Below are 18215 nucleotides of genomic sequence, written 5' to 3'. Positions count from 1 at the left end.
GAGACCGATCCCTTGATCATTATGAAGTGCCCTTCTTCTTTAGTTATGCATTTTATTGTATTTGAGATAGAATTTCATTCCTTTACATGTGAAAGAGTTTGTTGAAATTATATTAGGCAAATCCTTAATTTTTTTACCCACAGGCTTTTGAAGATATATATATAGATCAACGAAAGACTATTAAAATCTTATTGGAGTATGCTGACATGATCTTCACTTACATCTTCATTCTTGAAATGCTTCTAAAGTGGATGGCATATGGTTTCAAAGCCTATTTTTCCAATGGCTGGTACAAGCTGGACTTCATGGTTGTCATTGTATGTATTTTACAGAAAAAAAATATTTAAAGGCTATTTGATTTACTCCTATTTTTACTCTTTCATATCTCATTCTTTTGCTTCATTATAGCTCCTGTTTCCCTTCTCTGTACATTTTTAGTGGCTCACATGTCATCTTTATTTATCTGCAGTGTTTAACATCTAATCTCATCTTGTCATTCTAAAATTTTAAAAGTTCAGGACTAGGCTCCTGGACTATTGAAATACCTGTGAACCCACTGCTAACAGAATAGGTTTGTTGCACAATATCTTGAAAATACCAGCTTCCTAAGGTCTTTAAATTCTACTGACTTGACTTTTAAATAAATAAATAATATCCACAATTGAGTAAGAATTATAGCAAGCAACAAGAATTTCTCATTAGGACCACTAAATAAATTCGAAACTTGTGTTTAATGAACAAATGACTCCACATTCTGTAGCAATAAAGAGAGATCTCCTCAATAGGGAACTCCTCAACCTACAATTAATGGCTTGCAATAACTGACCTCTGCCTTTTAAATTAATTTTTACAAATTTATCTTCTACTCCGGTCAAACTGCACTTTAACAAAATCACCTTCCCACTTTCTAGTCATTGTTCTTACATGTCCACACCACTCTTTGCTTATACAAATGACTCCCATGCTTCAAAGCCTAACTCAAGATCATCCTCCCTTTAGTATAAGGAAAAAAATGTTCATTGACTTGAAAATTTAGAAAACATGAAGATATAATAAATTGTAAGCATAGCTCTATCACCTTGCTCAATTTTGATTAATATTTCTCAAACATTAATCATTTTTATCTACACATATTTACTTTTAAAATCACTTCAGTACATAGTTATACTTTTTGTAATTTGTACTTTTGACAATAATATTCATACCTTTCTTGAGGCCTGGTTTCTGAAATCTTATTGGGCATATTTTATTAATCATAATTTCACATGGGTGAATATATGAATATATTCCAAATATTGTTTTAATGCATATATCATATATAAATACTGTGTTGCAAATAACTATAAAATTGATTCTTTAATTTTAATTTTAAAATGTCTTTATAAATATAATTCTTCATCATAAAGAATATAAGTACATATTATATTAATGTTGTTATACTCTTTATTACAGAAAAAAAATTTATATTTTTAAGTGATTTTAACAATTATGGTCTTATAAATTGTTCTAAGTCAATAATAATAACATTTTGAAACATCTGAAAATATTTCAAAGTTTTATTGAAAGCTTTGACTATCATTTTATAGTAAATATGAAGTTTATTTTATATGTTATTTCAATTAAGACAGTCATATTAACTCTTTTTAAAAAATATTACAGGTGTTTTGTCTTAGCTTATTAGGCAAAACTCGGGAAGATTTAAAACCACTTACTTCCATTAAGTTCCTTCGGGCACTCAGAGTTCTATCTCAGTTTGAAAGAATGAAGGTAAATATAAAGTTTCTAGACTGATATATGGGTTTTTATTTGAGATTACTAAATTTCTGTGAATAAACAAGATTTGTTGTCTTTTCATCAATTTCAATATAATAAAAACTTATAGCCTATAGCATGAAAATAGAGGGGAATGTTTATATTGGTTATGTTTATTGAGACTTTAGGTCCTTATTGCTCATAAGATATGAAAACTAATAAAGCTGAGCGAAAAGACCATAATAATCGACAGGGAAAATATAGTTTCAAAAACAATACCTTTCTAACTCAAATAAATACATGTTAGTGAAGTTGTCTCAATTTTTAAAGATGTAACTGTCAGAAAATGAAATTTTGATAGCTAAATTTTTAATTGTGAAAATATTTTACACACAAAGTTGTTATTTACTAAATGAGAGGAAAGTTTGAATTCTAAAGTAATTAAATTTTTAAAAATCAGACATCACAAATTATTAATTTTTGCTTACATCCTCCCCTACTACCATGTTAAAGACTTTTCTAACCCATATGGAGAGAACAAATAGATTCATTCATATAAAATGTCCAGGTTTTCATCTTTTGCACCTGTAATAGAATTCCCATATGATTAAAACTAAAAAAAACAATGGAGTCTATGGTCACCATGAACGGTAATCATATGAATGCAGATAAACAGTGGTCAATTGTGGGCAGAAATGAAAGAAAAAGTCCAATTGTACATTTTATTACATATGCACGTATATGTGCATTTTACATTTTTATTTATGTAGATTATTTAACATTAGTCTCAGTATTTAATTAAAAATACCCAATATTACATCTTCAATTCTATGATATGACTGAATAAAAAAAAACCTATTTATGTTTAAGCTGCATTATCTTTGTAATTTATATACTTTATCTTAACATATTAAGTATCATTGATTAAGAAACCATAACACTTAAAATCTTTCTGCTTGATCAAAAAGCATTTTTACATCAAAATAGAAGTGAGAAATTCAAATATAAATATATGTTATTTAAAATATATATTTTGAAATATCATAAAATTTAATACTAACACCTTTTTATAGCATATACATATATACACATATATAAATCACAAGCACATTTATTATACATTTGTATATTTTTGGGTGGTTCTGGGGATTGAATTCAGAGCCTATCACATGCAACGAAGTGCCCTACCACTAAGTTACACCCATAGTCCACATTAATTATAGTTTAATATGTATGCTAATATGATATTATTTTTATAATTCATGTGACTCTTTGGTTGACTCATTATAACAGGACTTAGGTTTGATCTATCTGTTTCTCAAATGTATTTTATTTATTGGAGTTGGGGAAGAAACAGTTTATGTAGCAAATACAGAAAAATTCTAAATATTATATAACTATAACACAAAAATCTAAAATAGTAATTGTAGTTGATAACTATAAAACAGATTTTATTAACCACATCATGGAACTTTGCAATATGGTGATATTTACCTGTGATTCTAAACCAAATTGTGGAAAATTAGCTGAATTATGTAATTATAATAGATTACATATGTAATTAGAATTTTAAAAATTTTACATTTCTGATCTAAAGTTTGCATGTTCATTTTTTTATATGCTAGGTGGTTGTGAGAGGTTTGATAAAAACAATTTTACCTACTCTGAACGTGTTTCTGGTCTGCCTTATGATCTGGCTGATATTTAGTATCATGGGAGTACACTTATTTTCTGGCACATTCTATGAATGCATTGACCCAACAAGTGAGGAAAGGTTTCCTGTATCTGAAGTCGTGAATCGGAGTCAGTGTGAAAACCTTGTGTTGAATGAATCCATGCCATGGGAGAATGCAAAACTGAATTTTGATAATGTTGGAAATGGTTTCCTCTCTTTGCTTCAAGTAGTAAGTACCCTTTTGGACTTTCTTTTTTTCTTTTTTCTTTTATCAATTATATGTTCATCTGCCGCAGTCTGGCTGGGCAAAAAATAACTGAGCCACCACAAAAGCCTTGTAGATTCAAACAGCAACTCTTTATTCCCGAACTCTCACCAACACTCTACCCACACTTTCCGGGAACACACTGCCTCTACCAGGCTCTGCGCGCCAGTTCTCTCAGAACCCCTTGAGAACTTCATGGGAACTCCAAAGGAGCGAGTGCCTGAGGCAGCAGGATATGCCCTATTCCCAGCAGGATCCATCCTAAACCCCTGGAGCCACCCTAATCCCTGAGCAGGGTCACCTTTCAACCCAAAATGCCATGCATCATTCCTACTTGGCTATGGCTCTCAGCATTCATCCACATTGTAAGTTGAATGTCAAGGACAAGATATGAATTATTAATACATTTGGTTATAAGATATTTTATCAATTACTATTTAAGGCAGAAGTTTTATAAGATATATTATGATTTGGAGTTACAGAGGTGACAATTGCCTGCCCTATTGGAAGGAAGAAGTGAAGAGAACAGAAATAGCAGGTATTGGCCAAACCTGCTTCCATCATCACTGACCCTGTGGTCACACGACCACAATTCCTTGGTCCTACTTGAGTTGCCTTTAGTATTTTTCTATTTGGTGCTTTCAAAAACGGCTACTAAGGAAACCCAGTATCTAGCAGACATTAAATGGCAGACATTCCTTTCTTATTTATCTCACAGAAAATCACATCTATACAGCTATCAGTAATTCTGGCATTTGCCAGCATGCACTTCTTTACCATCCATTTCCCTATTTTTCTTTTTTATAATATAAACTATTTTAAAATATTGTATTATTAATTATAAATAGACTAAGAAAAATAACTGACAAATAATATATTAATTAAAAAGCTAAATACCTCAGTTATCCAGTATGTTGAAGTATGGCAAGTTTTAGTATCAAATGCTTTTAAGTTTTAATAGCAAATTGAGCTGTACTTTTTATTTGCCATGAAACATAGATTTCCCTAAGAACTAAATATATATTATTTTTTATAGGCAACATTTAATGGATGGATCACTATTATGAATTCAGCAATTGATTCTGTTGGTGTAAGTACCATATAATCTTAAAGGCATTATTAAGATTCAAGCAAAGTCATTTTTGTGACTCAAGCACAAGAGACAGGTGATAATTTATAAAAATTAAATATTTTCAGGTTGTATATTTCATGGGCAATGAAATCCTTCTAGAAATATATGTAATGATTGAGTCCCAACAGGCCCACTTGAGGGATTACCATATTTTGTAACAATAATTAAGTAAATTATTGTTATTCAATAATTTATTTAAACTTTAGAGTTTAAATAAGCAAAGCAATAGCATTCTTTTTACCAGAGAGTAAACAGAAAACATTACCTTGAATAACATTGCTAGATTTTCTTATCCTAAATTGTTTTATGAATCTTAGGTTTACATAAATTATCACCAGAATTTTACTAATTTTTAAAAATTCAATTTTAGGTTAACATGCAGCCTGATTTTGAGTACAACCTCTACATCTATTATTACTTTATCAGCTTCATTATCCTTGGATTATTTCTTCCTCTGAGTATGCTGATCAGTGTTATTATTACTAATTTCAACAAGCATAAAATAAAGATAAGTATAATAGTCCTTTTTTGTTCATCAATGACTGAAAAAAACAAACACATTTATAAAAATGCCAATTCACATAGCTCAATGTCATTTTTTAAATTTTTAAAAATTTTTAGTTGTAGATGGACACAATATCTTTATTTATTTTCTTTATTTTTATGTGGTTCTGAGGATTGAACCCAGTGCCTCGCACATGCTAGGATTGAACCCAGTGCCTCCCAGTACTCTGCCACTGAGCTATAACTCCAGTCCTCCATGTCATTTTTATTTGGTACAAATGCAATAAAATAATGATTGTTGTTCTTGCACATTGTTGCACATTGCTGTAATGTTCTTCCTTATATTGCTTTCAGTATTTAATATATACACAGCCAGATTAAAAGTTAAAAATTAGGGCTAGAGCTATAGAGTGGTAGAGCACTTGCCTAGCATGTGTGAGGCACTGGGTTTGAACCTCAGAATCACATAAAAATAAACAAATAAAGCCATTCTGTCCATCTACAACTACAAAAAAAATTTAAGTTAAAAATTCCCTGTATTTTTATATGTATATTTTATAAATAATGATGTGCTGGAAAATGGATATTAATATTGTGTATCTGCTCAAATATATGAAGTATACACCAATATACTCAATGCCTCCTAAGTAGGAGTAATCAAACCCAGGAATAGAGAATTCAGACAGAAATGAACAACCACTTGTGTGCACAAAGACTCCCTTCAGGGCTGCCACAAAAGTAAAGACCTCAAAAGACATGTGAGTCCATATAGATGCCCTACTAGGGGCCCTACTGTCAAAAAGCCTTTCAAAAACATCAAAAGAAAAAAAAATGGTTTAATTTGGAATTTCATCTTCAGCTGTGTCATCAAACTAAATCACGTGCAAAATCTGGTATAACATTTTGAGTCTCTGCTAATCAGATGATAACAGAGAGTTCAGTGATCAAACACAGTTCTGATTGGGTGCTTCAGCTTCCTGGCCACTTCCAGCTGTGGGTAACTTCCCATGCTTTGCTTCTGTACTACCTGTTGTTGATTCCTGTCAGTGTTAAGTGACCAGGTTCTATTTAAGGGCATTAACAATTCCTATAGTATCATAAAATTATATGCACTAGAAACACAAAAACAATTCAGCCGTAGGCGGTGCTATGAAGTCAACACAAGGTACTTTTGGAATAAAAATAAAAATATTTTCTGATAGTATCTATAAAGCAAAGCAACATAGAATATATGAAAATATATATTTGACCAATTCTCTTCATCCCTGCATATTAAAGGGCACAATAAGCTTTACTTTTATCTTCTGAGTTCAGCCATCCTTAGTAAACCTTCTAAAAAGAGAAAGGGCCGCAAAAGACTGGAAGGAGAAAAATAGGGTTAGCTGCACACAGGAAATAAAAAAAAAAAAAAAAGGTTTTTCAATATTACTCATTGCCAGTATTACAGGTTTTGTATGTATTTTTATGCAAAGTTGAAAATGTTCAAACATGATTTAGTTTCTTACATTTAAGCTTTTTGCGAAAGTTAGATCAATAATTCTCAAATTTTCTATAAGGGAAAATTTGGATTATATGGCATTTTAACATCTTTTTCTTTTGTTGCTTTACCAAGGAGGCTCAAATATCTTTATAACAGTAAAACAGAGGAAACAGTACCGTAAACTGAAGAGGCTAATGTATGAAGACTCCCCTAGACCACTACCTCGCCCAAGAGTAAGAAGAAGTCTAGATCTTTTTTTGAAGCTTTAAAGAGATTGACTTTATTTTAATGAAAGTGTGCTTCCAAAATTCTTAACAAATTATTTTGACAATAATGTAAAATATGTTCCTTGACAAAACTTTAAAGGACCATGTTGTGCATTGTTTTGACTATACACTGTCATTGCAGTTTGGCAAAAATTTAGACTCACTTATTTTCCTAATTATTTTAGGAGGAAAGCTGTAAAATCTAAAAACTATGTGCATGAATATTTATCCTACTAATAAAACTATTAAAGTTTTTTTCTTTATTCACAGAATAAGTTCCAAGGCTTTGTCTTTGACTTGGTAACAAATCAAGTTTTTAATATCATCATCATGGTTCTTATCCATGTTCAAGCAGTAACCATTATGATCCAAAGTGATGAACAGAGTCAACAAATGGATATTGCTGTCTACTGGATCAATGCAATTTTTGTTATATTGTATACTCTAGAATGTATACTGAAGCTCATCTCTTTCCATTGTTACTATTTCACAATCATATGGAACATTTTAGATTTTGTGGTGGTAATCTTCTCCATTACAGGTAAGATTTGCTTTGTCACAATTTCATTTGTAGTAATATCAATTCAAGAAAACTCTCATAAAAAATTTCTCTAGTATTTTAAGAAGCAAAAGAGGTAGGAACTTTTTTACTCACAACATAAAATTTTGCATTTTTTGCATTCATACATACTCACATGCCTGACAGATAATATTTGAAAATACAATTCTTGAACCAATGGCATAGATTTCATATCACAAACCACTAGATAAATGCTGGTTTATACATTCAGATAAAACATGCATTCATTTTCTAGATAACACTGTAAGGATCTTTATGTGTTAGAATTCCATGATTTGTCAAACTCACTGTTATTCTGTTTCCTCTAATAGTAAAACAAACAAACAAAAAAAAAACTATTTACAACTTTTACATATGAGAATTTTAGGTTTAAATTAATTGTTTGCTGGTTTTCTATTACTTTGGAGATCTCAATTATTTAACATTTTTATAATTATTATTTTGTGAATAGACATCGTGCTACATGCAAGAGCACAGTGATCAATGAGAGAGACATAATTTCTGCATGCACACAGTTTATAGTCTATTAAAGGTTACAAATAATTGAATAGTGCATTTAAATGCTGTGCTATTGAAGTTGGTAAAGGAGGTGCAGGGTGCTATAGCAGCATAACAGGGAGAAGCAACCAGTAAGTAAAGGTCAGAGAAAAATATAAAATTCAAATAGAAACCTATAGATGTGCTTCAGGCAGAAAGAAGTTTCTTTGTCTACTGCTCCATGACACACTCACCAGAATGTAACTCCATGAGAGTGGAGACAATATTGAAGGGTTCATTGTGTCAAGAACTGCTCTATGTAGTTGTTATTGGAAAATGTAGATAAATAATTTGCCCAATTGTATTTTCAGAAATTCAGTCAATAAGGGAATTAATGCAACCAGTTATTCAGAGAAAAGTATAAAAAAAAACTTGATAGAAGAGTACATAAAGGCAGGAGGGAGGTAATAGGAAGAAAACAGGTGAATTACAGAACTAAAGCACTCTGTGAGATTGAAGTGGAAATTGTTAATCAGAAAACTAGGGTTGGGGAGGGCTATAATAGTGTAGTCAAAAGAAAACTGAATTTGAGATTTCAAGGTTGTCAGGTATCCTGGGTCAAGAATGGGGTTATACATATGGACTATTAAAATTAAATGATTAAAAGAACTATAAAAGTTTGAAAGGTTGGAAACCTAGAGATAGGCCTTTGAATGGGCTGTGAGTAGAAGATTCTGGGGTGAAACAGAAGTGACCCAATTCCTGAAGTCTTTAATGAATATAAATGTGGTGCAATGAGTAGATTACAGAGCCAAAGAATGATAGAAATGGTATAGTTGAATGGTGGTAGGATCCACAGAGTTTCAGAACTTTATTCTATTTTTTAATTAAAAACATAGTGGGAAAGAGAAGTGTCTGGAAATCTTACTGAGAAGGTAGAAAAAAATGCTATTCCATCTTTCTTCCCTGAGAAACATGGAGTTGGGGATGGAGGGTGATGAGCTTCATGCACTTGAAATTAGTGCATGGAAATAATGTCAACAGGGTGAATTCAGATTTTAGAAAAGAAAAAGTTTTAAAATTTAGTAGTGAGGATGTGAAGACAATTTGTTTAAAATTAAATGAGGATACTTCCTACGTAAGATGAGTTTGAGAGATTGAGGAGAAATGAGAGCTTGGGTCATAGTGGAAGATTCCCTAAAGCACTGCAGAGAGAGGAGGGAATGGTTGGAAGAATGTCTCCTGAGTCCATGAGCAAGTTTAACAGCAGTATAAGGCAGGATTCTTCCTGTCAGCAAGCATAATATCTCATTTACAAACTGTACAGGATTCTCCCCTCCACCACCTTCTTGACACAAAGCAAACTATCCCTAAGTGCCAGGGAAAGCTTTCCATATTCAGTTCACATGTAAACTCCTAGGACTCAAACACTCTTTATGGAGAAAACAAATTACAATCTGTACATCACTGAATTCCAGGCGTTTCTGTAATTATATTTATCAACTAGGTCTTTATAACTTGCATTGTAATAATTTTAAATGTCTACAACTGGTAACAGATTATAGAGTGTTCGAGAATAGAAATCATGTCCTTCATCTTTGCATATCTGCATGATGCCTTTATTAGCATTCAGTGCAGATTGGATTGAACAAACTTTCTTGATACAGAAATTATCAGAAAAAATACAGCTGATGTTCTTTATTATGAATCCAAATCATCTGTGATTCTAGAAAGACTGGATCTGGTGGGGGGATGCATGGGAGAAATGGAGAAACATTGATTAGGGCAAAGGGGAGGGGGCATAGCGGTAGGAAAGATGATGGAATGAGATGGACATCATTACCCTAGGTACATGTATGAATACACAAATGGTGTGATTCTACTTCGTGTACAACCAGAGAAATGGAAAATTGCATTTCATATTTGTCCTATGAACTGAAATGCATTCTGCTGTCATATATAACAATTTAAAACAAATAATTTTTTAAAAAAGACTTGATCCATAAAATTCTTAAGATGATAGTCCACAAGAATTTTCTTCCAAATTTTCCTAGGTACCCTTATCATTAGCACCATTAGTATTTGACTAATCCAAACTTTTAATATACTATTAAATGTGAAGGACTAAGAAAGGATTAACCAAATACAGGAAAAAGCAAGTAAGAGTAAAATAATTTAAGTTTCTCTAAATACAATTGTATTTGAACAGTTTTATTTCCTCTTTCTTTTCCCGCACCTAGGGCTGTTTCTGCCTATGACAATAGGATACTACCTTGTGCCTCCTTCACTTGTACAACTGATCCTTCTCTCTCGGATCATCCACATCCTGCGTCTTGGAAAAGGACCAAGGGTGTTCCATAATCTGATGCTTCCTTTGATGCTGTCCCTCCCAGCATTGTTGAACATTGGTCTTTTCATCTTCCTGGTCATGTTCATCTATGCGATCTTTGGAATGTACAATTTTGCTTATGTGAAAAAAGAAGCTGGAATTAATGATGTGTCCAACTTTGAAACCTTTGGCAGCAGTATGCTCTGTCTTTTTCAAGTTACAATATTTGCTGGTTGGGATGGTATGCTCAATGCAATTTTCAACAGTAAATGGTCTGACTGTGATCCTGATAAAATTAACCCTGGGACTCAGGTTAGAGGAGATTGCGGTAACCCTTCTGTGGGGATTTTCTATTTTGTCAGTTATATCCTCATATCATGGTTGGTCATTGTTAATATGTATATTGTTGTGGTTATGGAGTTTTTAAGTATTGTTTCTAAGAAAAAATCCAGGACCTTGAGTGAAGATGATTTCAGGAAATTCTTTCAGGTATGGAAAAGGTTTGACCCTGATAGGACACAGTACATAGACTCTAGCCAACTTTCAGACTTTGCAGCTGCTCTTGATCCTCCTCTTTTCATGGCAAAACCAAACAAGGGTCAGCTCATTGCTATGGATCTTCCCATGGCTGTTGGAGACAGAATCCACTGCCTTGACATCTTACTTGCTTTTACTAAAAGAGTTATGGGAAAAGATGCAAGGGTGGAAAAACTCCTCTCCGAGGTAGAATCAGGGTTTGTATTAGCCAACCCTTTTAAAATCACATATGAACCAATTACAACTACTCTAAAACGAAAACAAGAGGCAGTTTCAGCCACCATTATTCAGCGTGCTTATAAAAGTTACCGCTTGAGGCAAAATGACAAAAATACTTCAGATATTCATATAATAGATGGTGACAGAGATGTTCAAGCTACAAAAGAAGGTGTCTATTTTGACAAAGCTAAGGAAAAATCGACTATTCAAAGCCAGATCTAATCCCTACTTATCACCTCTTTACTTTCTTCATATATCCCTCAAATGCTAAAAGCTTAAGAAATTAAAACAATGATCAGAGAGAGTGAAGCTATCAATTGTTTACACCTGGTATGTGTTAAGCTTCTGTTCACAAGTCTTCATGCCAAACTCACTTTTCACCTCTGTTCAGTCTAACCAATCTATCAAGAAAGATAGTCCTTAAATATTGCTGCAGTTAAAGTAAGTGACCTTTTGACAATCCAGTGTTTTGCCTGCATGGCTCATTAGATGTGTGCCTACGCTAGAGGACGGACGCAGGTGGTGGTAAAGATTACCAGCCAAATAGGTGTCCTTATGTATTTTACATCTGCTTTAATGGGCTTCTAGTTGCCACTACTATGACTTAATTACAGGTAAAGAAGGGCTCTCTTAATATAAGCTTTCTTTTTTATTTGATAAGTTAGATTGGCAATTTTTATGGTATCACAAAAAATAACCTTACACAAAACTAGTGAAATCCTACAGAGCATTATATCATCAACTCGCTTAAACCAATGCCAGTTGGGTCAAGGGAGGGTACAGTTGTTTATTAGGAAGTGCCTTTGAGATCAATCCCAGAGACTCTCAAGCTGATTAGAACCATTTTTGTGAAAGATTGGTTGAAGCTCTACCTTCTGTTTTTGTTTGTTCTTTTTTTTTTCTTTTCTTTATTTCTTCCCGCCTCTTCCCCCCACCCCACTGGTAATGGGAATTAATTAATGGGAATTATTGTTCTTGGTTCCTGGTTTCTTATCTTTTCCTCTAGTTCTATCTAAGCTCCAGCTCTTCAGCAGGATAAATTCATAAACAGAAAAACATCCATCCATGAAACTGCCATTATGGCCTACATTTTCCTCTCACTTTTTTTTTAGAGCATACATTTACTAAAATGATACCATAAATAATACATTAGTAGACCCAACTCTATCTTACTATAAATCTAATTTTTTCCCATTTATCCTTAGTGTAACATTAAGTATGTATGACTTGGCAAATGCATGTTATAATATCGATTAGAAGAGCTGAAGCCTACCAGTATGTGTAGTGATTTTCACAGTGTCTTGATCTTCCTTGGAAAACTAGCCACTCCAAAGTGCTTTTCACTTTACATAGCTCCTCATAGCTTAAAGAAAGGAAATGAGCATTCGAACTCTGGGGGCTGTGAATTGGGAGATGAGAATGGAAGTCATCCTTTTATAGCATTAGTATATGCAGATTAAGTTTCACTTACTTATTTCTTTCTAAGCATCTTAATTTCATCATATACAAAAGTAATTTATAAATTGTTTATATTTCAGAAACTTTAAAATTTGAAATGTTAGTTTTCACTATTGAAATTATTCTTAAAGTTAGAAAGATTTGTTTTGGGAGTTATTCATAAAAAAGTAGTCATTTATATCCATGTAGTTCAAGAATCTGGTACTTACTCCATTTGTATGAAAACTAATTTCAGTGTGCCTACAAAGTCCTAAAGGATTCAAAAGAAAAACCTGCATACTGTTGACTTAAATAACAAGATTTAAAAAGGTAGTATGACATTGCCTATTATTTACATATTGGTAATTGTATTTTTATTATAAATGCATGATCTTGAGCCTTAACAATTATATTTCTGCTCCTCAAAAATTTAATAACCTTACCAAGATGCCTTTGAGGGACCCCTAAGTAAATGTAATTTCAGGGTTCAATTTTTTTCTATACATATTCCTTCCCTTTTTCCTCTTGCTCTCCATCATGAGATGGGGACCAGAGAGCAATCAGTGTTGACTTACAACATGGTGATAGCTGGTGCTTTACCAAGGCTTCTTGCTTTCCATTTCTTGAGATGCTTTAGTATGGAAACTGCTCAGAGATTGACACTGTAATATAACTTGCTTCTATAAATTCAACAAAGACAAAAAAACTGATTTCAGTCTGAAAATTATTACTTTTACTTGTAAATTGTGTTTGCCACTAACCTTCCAAAAACTGTGTAAAGATTTATTTTTAACAAAATATTACAATATATTCTACTTTTTAGAAACTATAGAAAATAATAAAGACAATCTGTTGATGACAGTAAGATTTGTTTGTTTTTCTTTTTTATTTGATAAGTCACGTTGGTGATTTTTATGGTAACATAAAAAAATTTAGTCAAAAATTTTTTTTCAGTCTCAAAATTTAAGATTAGAAACACTTAGGTTTCTTTACCACACTTATTTTTTATAAAGTAAATGTTAATACACTTACCAGAGCCCCTATACATTGACGACATATAAAAAACAATTCTCTTACCAAAATCATAACTGCAATATTACAAACTAGAGCTCAAAATCGTTAAAATTCACTTTACAGAAAATAATACCGAATTAAATTTATTGGTGTGCTACTACTTGTCAATTTCTGTTTCTTCAAAACATTTTATTTCTTTTTTATTAATAAATACAATACATTCAACGCAGTTTTAGACAATGGTGATAGCTACCATGTATTCAGCTGGTAGCTATATCCAGCCCTGTGCTAAGCTTTTTTCATGAATGAAGAGGTGACCACTCTCAGTTTGTAAATCAAAAACAATAGGCTTGGAAAGGTTATAGGTTACAAAAGCTTTAATAGGACACAAAACTTGTAAGGGACATGGCTAGGACACAAAATCAAGTTTAGTTTCAGAACTTAATGGAAGGCCTCTATCTCTCCTCTTCTCCCCTGACACCTCCTATACTAACCCCTTTTGGTCAAGGGAATTTTAAATGTAGACAATTCTGTTAGAGTCTGTAAACAAGTCTGGATGGCGCCTGGCATTTTGCCAGGGGGAGTGGTTTGTGAGGTGGTGCCAGCGAGCCATTAAGTGTGGAGATTTCTTATTGGTTGACTGCTGTATCTAGTTTATGTTAATTTAAGATAAGCTGTGTGGAACGTATAAATACCTCTGTTGTCCTACAATAAACGGCTCCCACTCCTGCTGTATCAATCTACACAAGTTGCTGGTCACCACCCCCCCACCCCCCCACCCCACCCCCACCCCCGGTTATTTTGCTGCAGCCGGACTCTGGCACAGTTCCTAGAAGAAGAGAAGCACAAAGGATAAAATTACAGAAGTTTTTTCATTCAACCTATATTAAATACTAAATGCTAAATGCACACTTAGAGCTTACTCGCATAAAAAGATAAGATACTAAACAGCTTACTATCGTCTATGGTTATAATTTATGGTAATTTTTATACTATTGGTCTGAATTGCAATACATATACATGAAGAAATGTTGAGTACTACATTGGAAATTGGAGATAAAGTTAGTAAAGTGGGCCCCTAGAGGAAAAAGGAAGAGTTTTCTCAATTAGTGAGGATTAGCTTCCTTTCATACAGAGGGACCCTTAAGAAGAGTCCACCCATGGAGATGACACATGGGATTATGGCTCAGAGCTCTTCCTACTGGAAGATATAGTAAGGAGCAAATAAAGGAGAGCATGAACCTTGCACCTCAGAGATTATCAAAAAAATAAAAGTTTGAGCAGAATTACTCTGGGTGCCCTGAATTCCTTCACAGACATACTTAATTTTCCCTTTGGTTCCTGAAGTCTCTCCTTTCTCAGGTGGGTCTACATTCTCAACTATATGGTAAATAATAAACTTTATCAAATAACTGAGTGTTACAACCACAAACAGGGATTTTTTTCACCTTTGTTAGGTAAACCAAAACTTTCAGGGTCAGACACTTACTCATTCCTTATCTGGATGCAAACTTTTATCTTCGTTAACTCAAACATCACATCATAGCTCACAGAATTCTCTCTCAACTCCAGTCCTAGTTTCCAATTAACTATCCAGTTGGCTCACCCCCACTGTGTTGATCAATGCTAGTCTAGGCTAGGTGAAAGTCAGTAAATTCAAATTATCTTTAAGTTCAGAGTTCAAGTTCTTGCAAAATTCCATAAGTATCTTTACTTACTTTCTCTCCCTCTTTCTTCCTTTAGTAAAAATATTTTGAGTACCTCCTAGATATTCAGCACATTAATTCACAGATAAATGAAATTGTCCTTTTCCTTAAAAAGTCCTTTCTTAGTTTGATAGATAAAACATATTGGAACTATTTGTTCGATTCCTTACTATAATGGAAACCCTCAAGAGGATGTCGTGGAAAGTCTTACTGAACTTCACAGGAAAGCTGGAACTTGAGCAAAGTTCCATAACGGATGGGATGTGTTCAGGGGACACAATGAAGTTGAATTTCAATCCCAAGTTGAAACACTAGCGAATATTGAGGTTTAAAAAACTTAATAAAAATCATGTCTCTCTTCTTGTATGTTCATGCAAAAAGCACTCAGGATCAAGTGAGGGTAACACTAGCAGTTAGGGTATTCTTGTGATTGGAAAGAAAGTTGAAATCTCAAGAACATTACAGTTCAGAAGACCCAAAAGAACATTAAGTGTGTTCTCTCAGATACCAACCACAATATATATTACATGTTAGAAAGCCCATATTGGCAGTCAACTATTTTTTTAAATATTTTTGAGGAATAATTTATAGTACCAACAAAATCCTCTTTGTAAGGTGCATAATTAAATGATTTTTAAAATATTAACAAGAAAGCATCACCCTAATCTTCACTTAGAATATTTTCATCACTGTTGACAGTCAATCCTAATTCCACCCTGCCCCCAGCCCTGGGCAACCACTAATTTACTTTATTTCTATAGATTTACCTATCAATAAATGACTTATATGTGTGGAATCATATGTGATTTTTTGTGACTAGCTGATTTCATTTAGCATAATGTTTCAAACTTTACTTATGTCAAAGCCAATACTTCATCTGTTGAATAATATTATACTGTATAGTTATAGTGTACATTACTTTGTTTGTTTATTCATTGCTCAGTGGGTATTTGGGTGATTTCCACATGGTAGCTATGATGAATAATACTGCTATGAACATTACAGCACAAGTTTTGTGTAAAACTATGTTTTCCAATCTCCTTATTATATACCTAAAAGTGGAATTGGTAGCACTGCATTAAATTATTTGAAAAATTTCTGTTCTGTTTGTAAAAGTGGCTGCACCATCTTATATTACTAGAAGAAATTATGAAGGTTCTAATTTTCCCCATACTTGCCAACACTTGAAATCTGTATTGTTTATAGCCATGCTATGAATGTGCAGTGATGTCTCACTATAGTTTTGTTTGCATTTCCCTAGTGGCTAATGGTCTTGACCACATTTTCATGTTTCCTATGTATCTGCATATCTTCTTTGGAGAAATATTTACACAAATCCTTTGCCCATTTTTAGTTTAGTTTTTATCTGTTATTGTTTCTCATAAAATATATACATATCAGATGTCAGATTTCCAAATATTTCCCCATGATATGAGTTGTGTTTTCTCTTTCTTGTGTCTTTTAATATGCAAATTTTTAAATTTTGATGAAGTCCAACTTTTGCTTGTGATTTTAGTATTTTATTTAAGACACTATTACCTAATCCAAGTTCACAATTATTTACTCCTGTTTTCCTCTAAGAGTGTAATAATTTTAGTCATTATATTGAAGTTTATGCTTTCCGTTTATTTTTTGGCATATAAGGGTTTAGGAGGGAGTCTAAGATTAAGCTTTTTTATGTGGCTACCCAGTGATCCTGGCATTGTATGTTGAAGTGCATTTGTTCCTCATTAAGTTGTCTTGGCATTCTTTTTGAAATTCTGTTGACCATAAATGTAGGGTTTTTTTTTTGAACTTTCTAGTCCCTTGACTTCAATGCAAATACCAAATTGTGTTGATTACAGAAGCTGTGTAATAGGTTGAGAAACAAGGAAATTTGTGTCCTCCAGCCTTAGTCTCCTACTTTCAAGATGATTTAGGCTATTCTATGGCTCTCATGTATCTATAGCAAATTATGATCTGCTTGTTAATTTCTGCAAAAAGGTAAACTGGGATTTTGATAGGAATCACATTGAATTTAAAGATCATTTGGGGATTATTGCAACATTAGCAATATTGAATCTTCTGGTCCATTCATATAGAATACATTTCACTTTTATTTAGAGGCTTATCAATTTTATTGACTTTTTTTTAAAAAAAACAGCTTTTAGTTTCATTGGTTTCCCCTGTTGTTTCTTTTTTTTCAATTTTATTGATTTCTGCTAATATATTTCCTTTTTACTCTTAGTTTTATATTTTTAAAATTTTCTATTTCTTTGACGTGAAGAATTAGATTATTCACTTGAGACCTTTCTTCATATCTAATGTATTTTAATGCTATAAATTTTCTTAATAACCCTATTTTAGTTGCATCTGACATAGTTTGATATATCACATCTTTATTTTCATTCAGTTCTGTGTATTTTTAATATTTCTTTTAAGGATCTATCTTTTACCCATGAATTTTTTGGGTGTGTTGTTTCATTTCTTAATGTTTAGAAACTTTCCAGTTGTTTTTGGTATTGATTTATACTTTAAATCCATAGTCTCCAAAGAACACCTTATATTCAATTTCAATTATTCTAAGAGTACTAAGGTTTGTTCTATGGCCCAGGATACCAAGTTACATCTTGGTAACTGCTCCATGGACACATGAAGAAAACGAGTATTCTGCTGTGGTTTGGTGGAGCATCCCATGTATGTAAATTAAAGCGTGTTCATTCACTGTACTGTTCAGACTGGCTATATCCTTGCTGATTTTCTGTCCTAGGTTCTATCAGATGCTAAGAGGGAACTATTGAAATTTCCAGCTAGGACTATGAATTTTTCCATTCCTCCCTCCTTTCAGCATTATCAGATTTTG

At 32.8% G+C, this 18215-nt stretch overlaps 1 protein-coding gene across 2 annotated transcripts in view; it reads left to right on the top strand.

Annotated features, from left to right (window-relative positions):
- Scn7a (sodium voltage-gated channel alpha subunit 7) overlaps positions 1–12040 on the top strand; it is a 56793-nt gene extending 44753 nt beyond the window's left edge. Inside the window, exons 17-24 of one of the 2 annotated variants that reach the window (XM_077798684.1) lie at positions 144–317; positions 1660–1767; positions 3378–3656; positions 4729–4782; positions 5195–5332; positions 6937–7041; positions 7345–7615; positions 10372–12040. In XM_077798684.1, the coding sequence (XP_077654810.1) occupies positions 144–317; positions 1660–1767; positions 3378–3656; positions 4729–4782; positions 5195–5332; positions 6937–7041; positions 7345–7615; positions 10372–11438 (2196 nt within the window). In that variant the 3' untranslated portion in view covers positions 11439–12040. Of the gene's footprint in view, positions 1–143; positions 318–1659; positions 1768–3377; positions 3657–4728; positions 4783–5194; positions 5337–6936; positions 7042–7344; positions 7616–10371 lie in introns of both variants that reach the window. The other variant, XM_077798680.1, reaches the window with a different exon arrangement.
- The last annotated feature ends 6175 nt before the right edge of the window (positions 12041–18215 follow it).

The sequence above is a fragment of the Urocitellus parryii genome, chromosome 1, assembly GCF_045843805.1.
Source record: "Urocitellus parryii isolate mUroPar1 chromosome 1, mUroPar1.hap1, whole genome shotgun sequence".
Classification (NCBI taxonomy): domain Eukaryota; kingdom Metazoa; phylum Chordata; class Mammalia; order Rodentia; family Sciuridae; genus Urocitellus; species Urocitellus parryii.
This window is presented reverse-complemented; position numbering and strand designations above follow the sequence as displayed.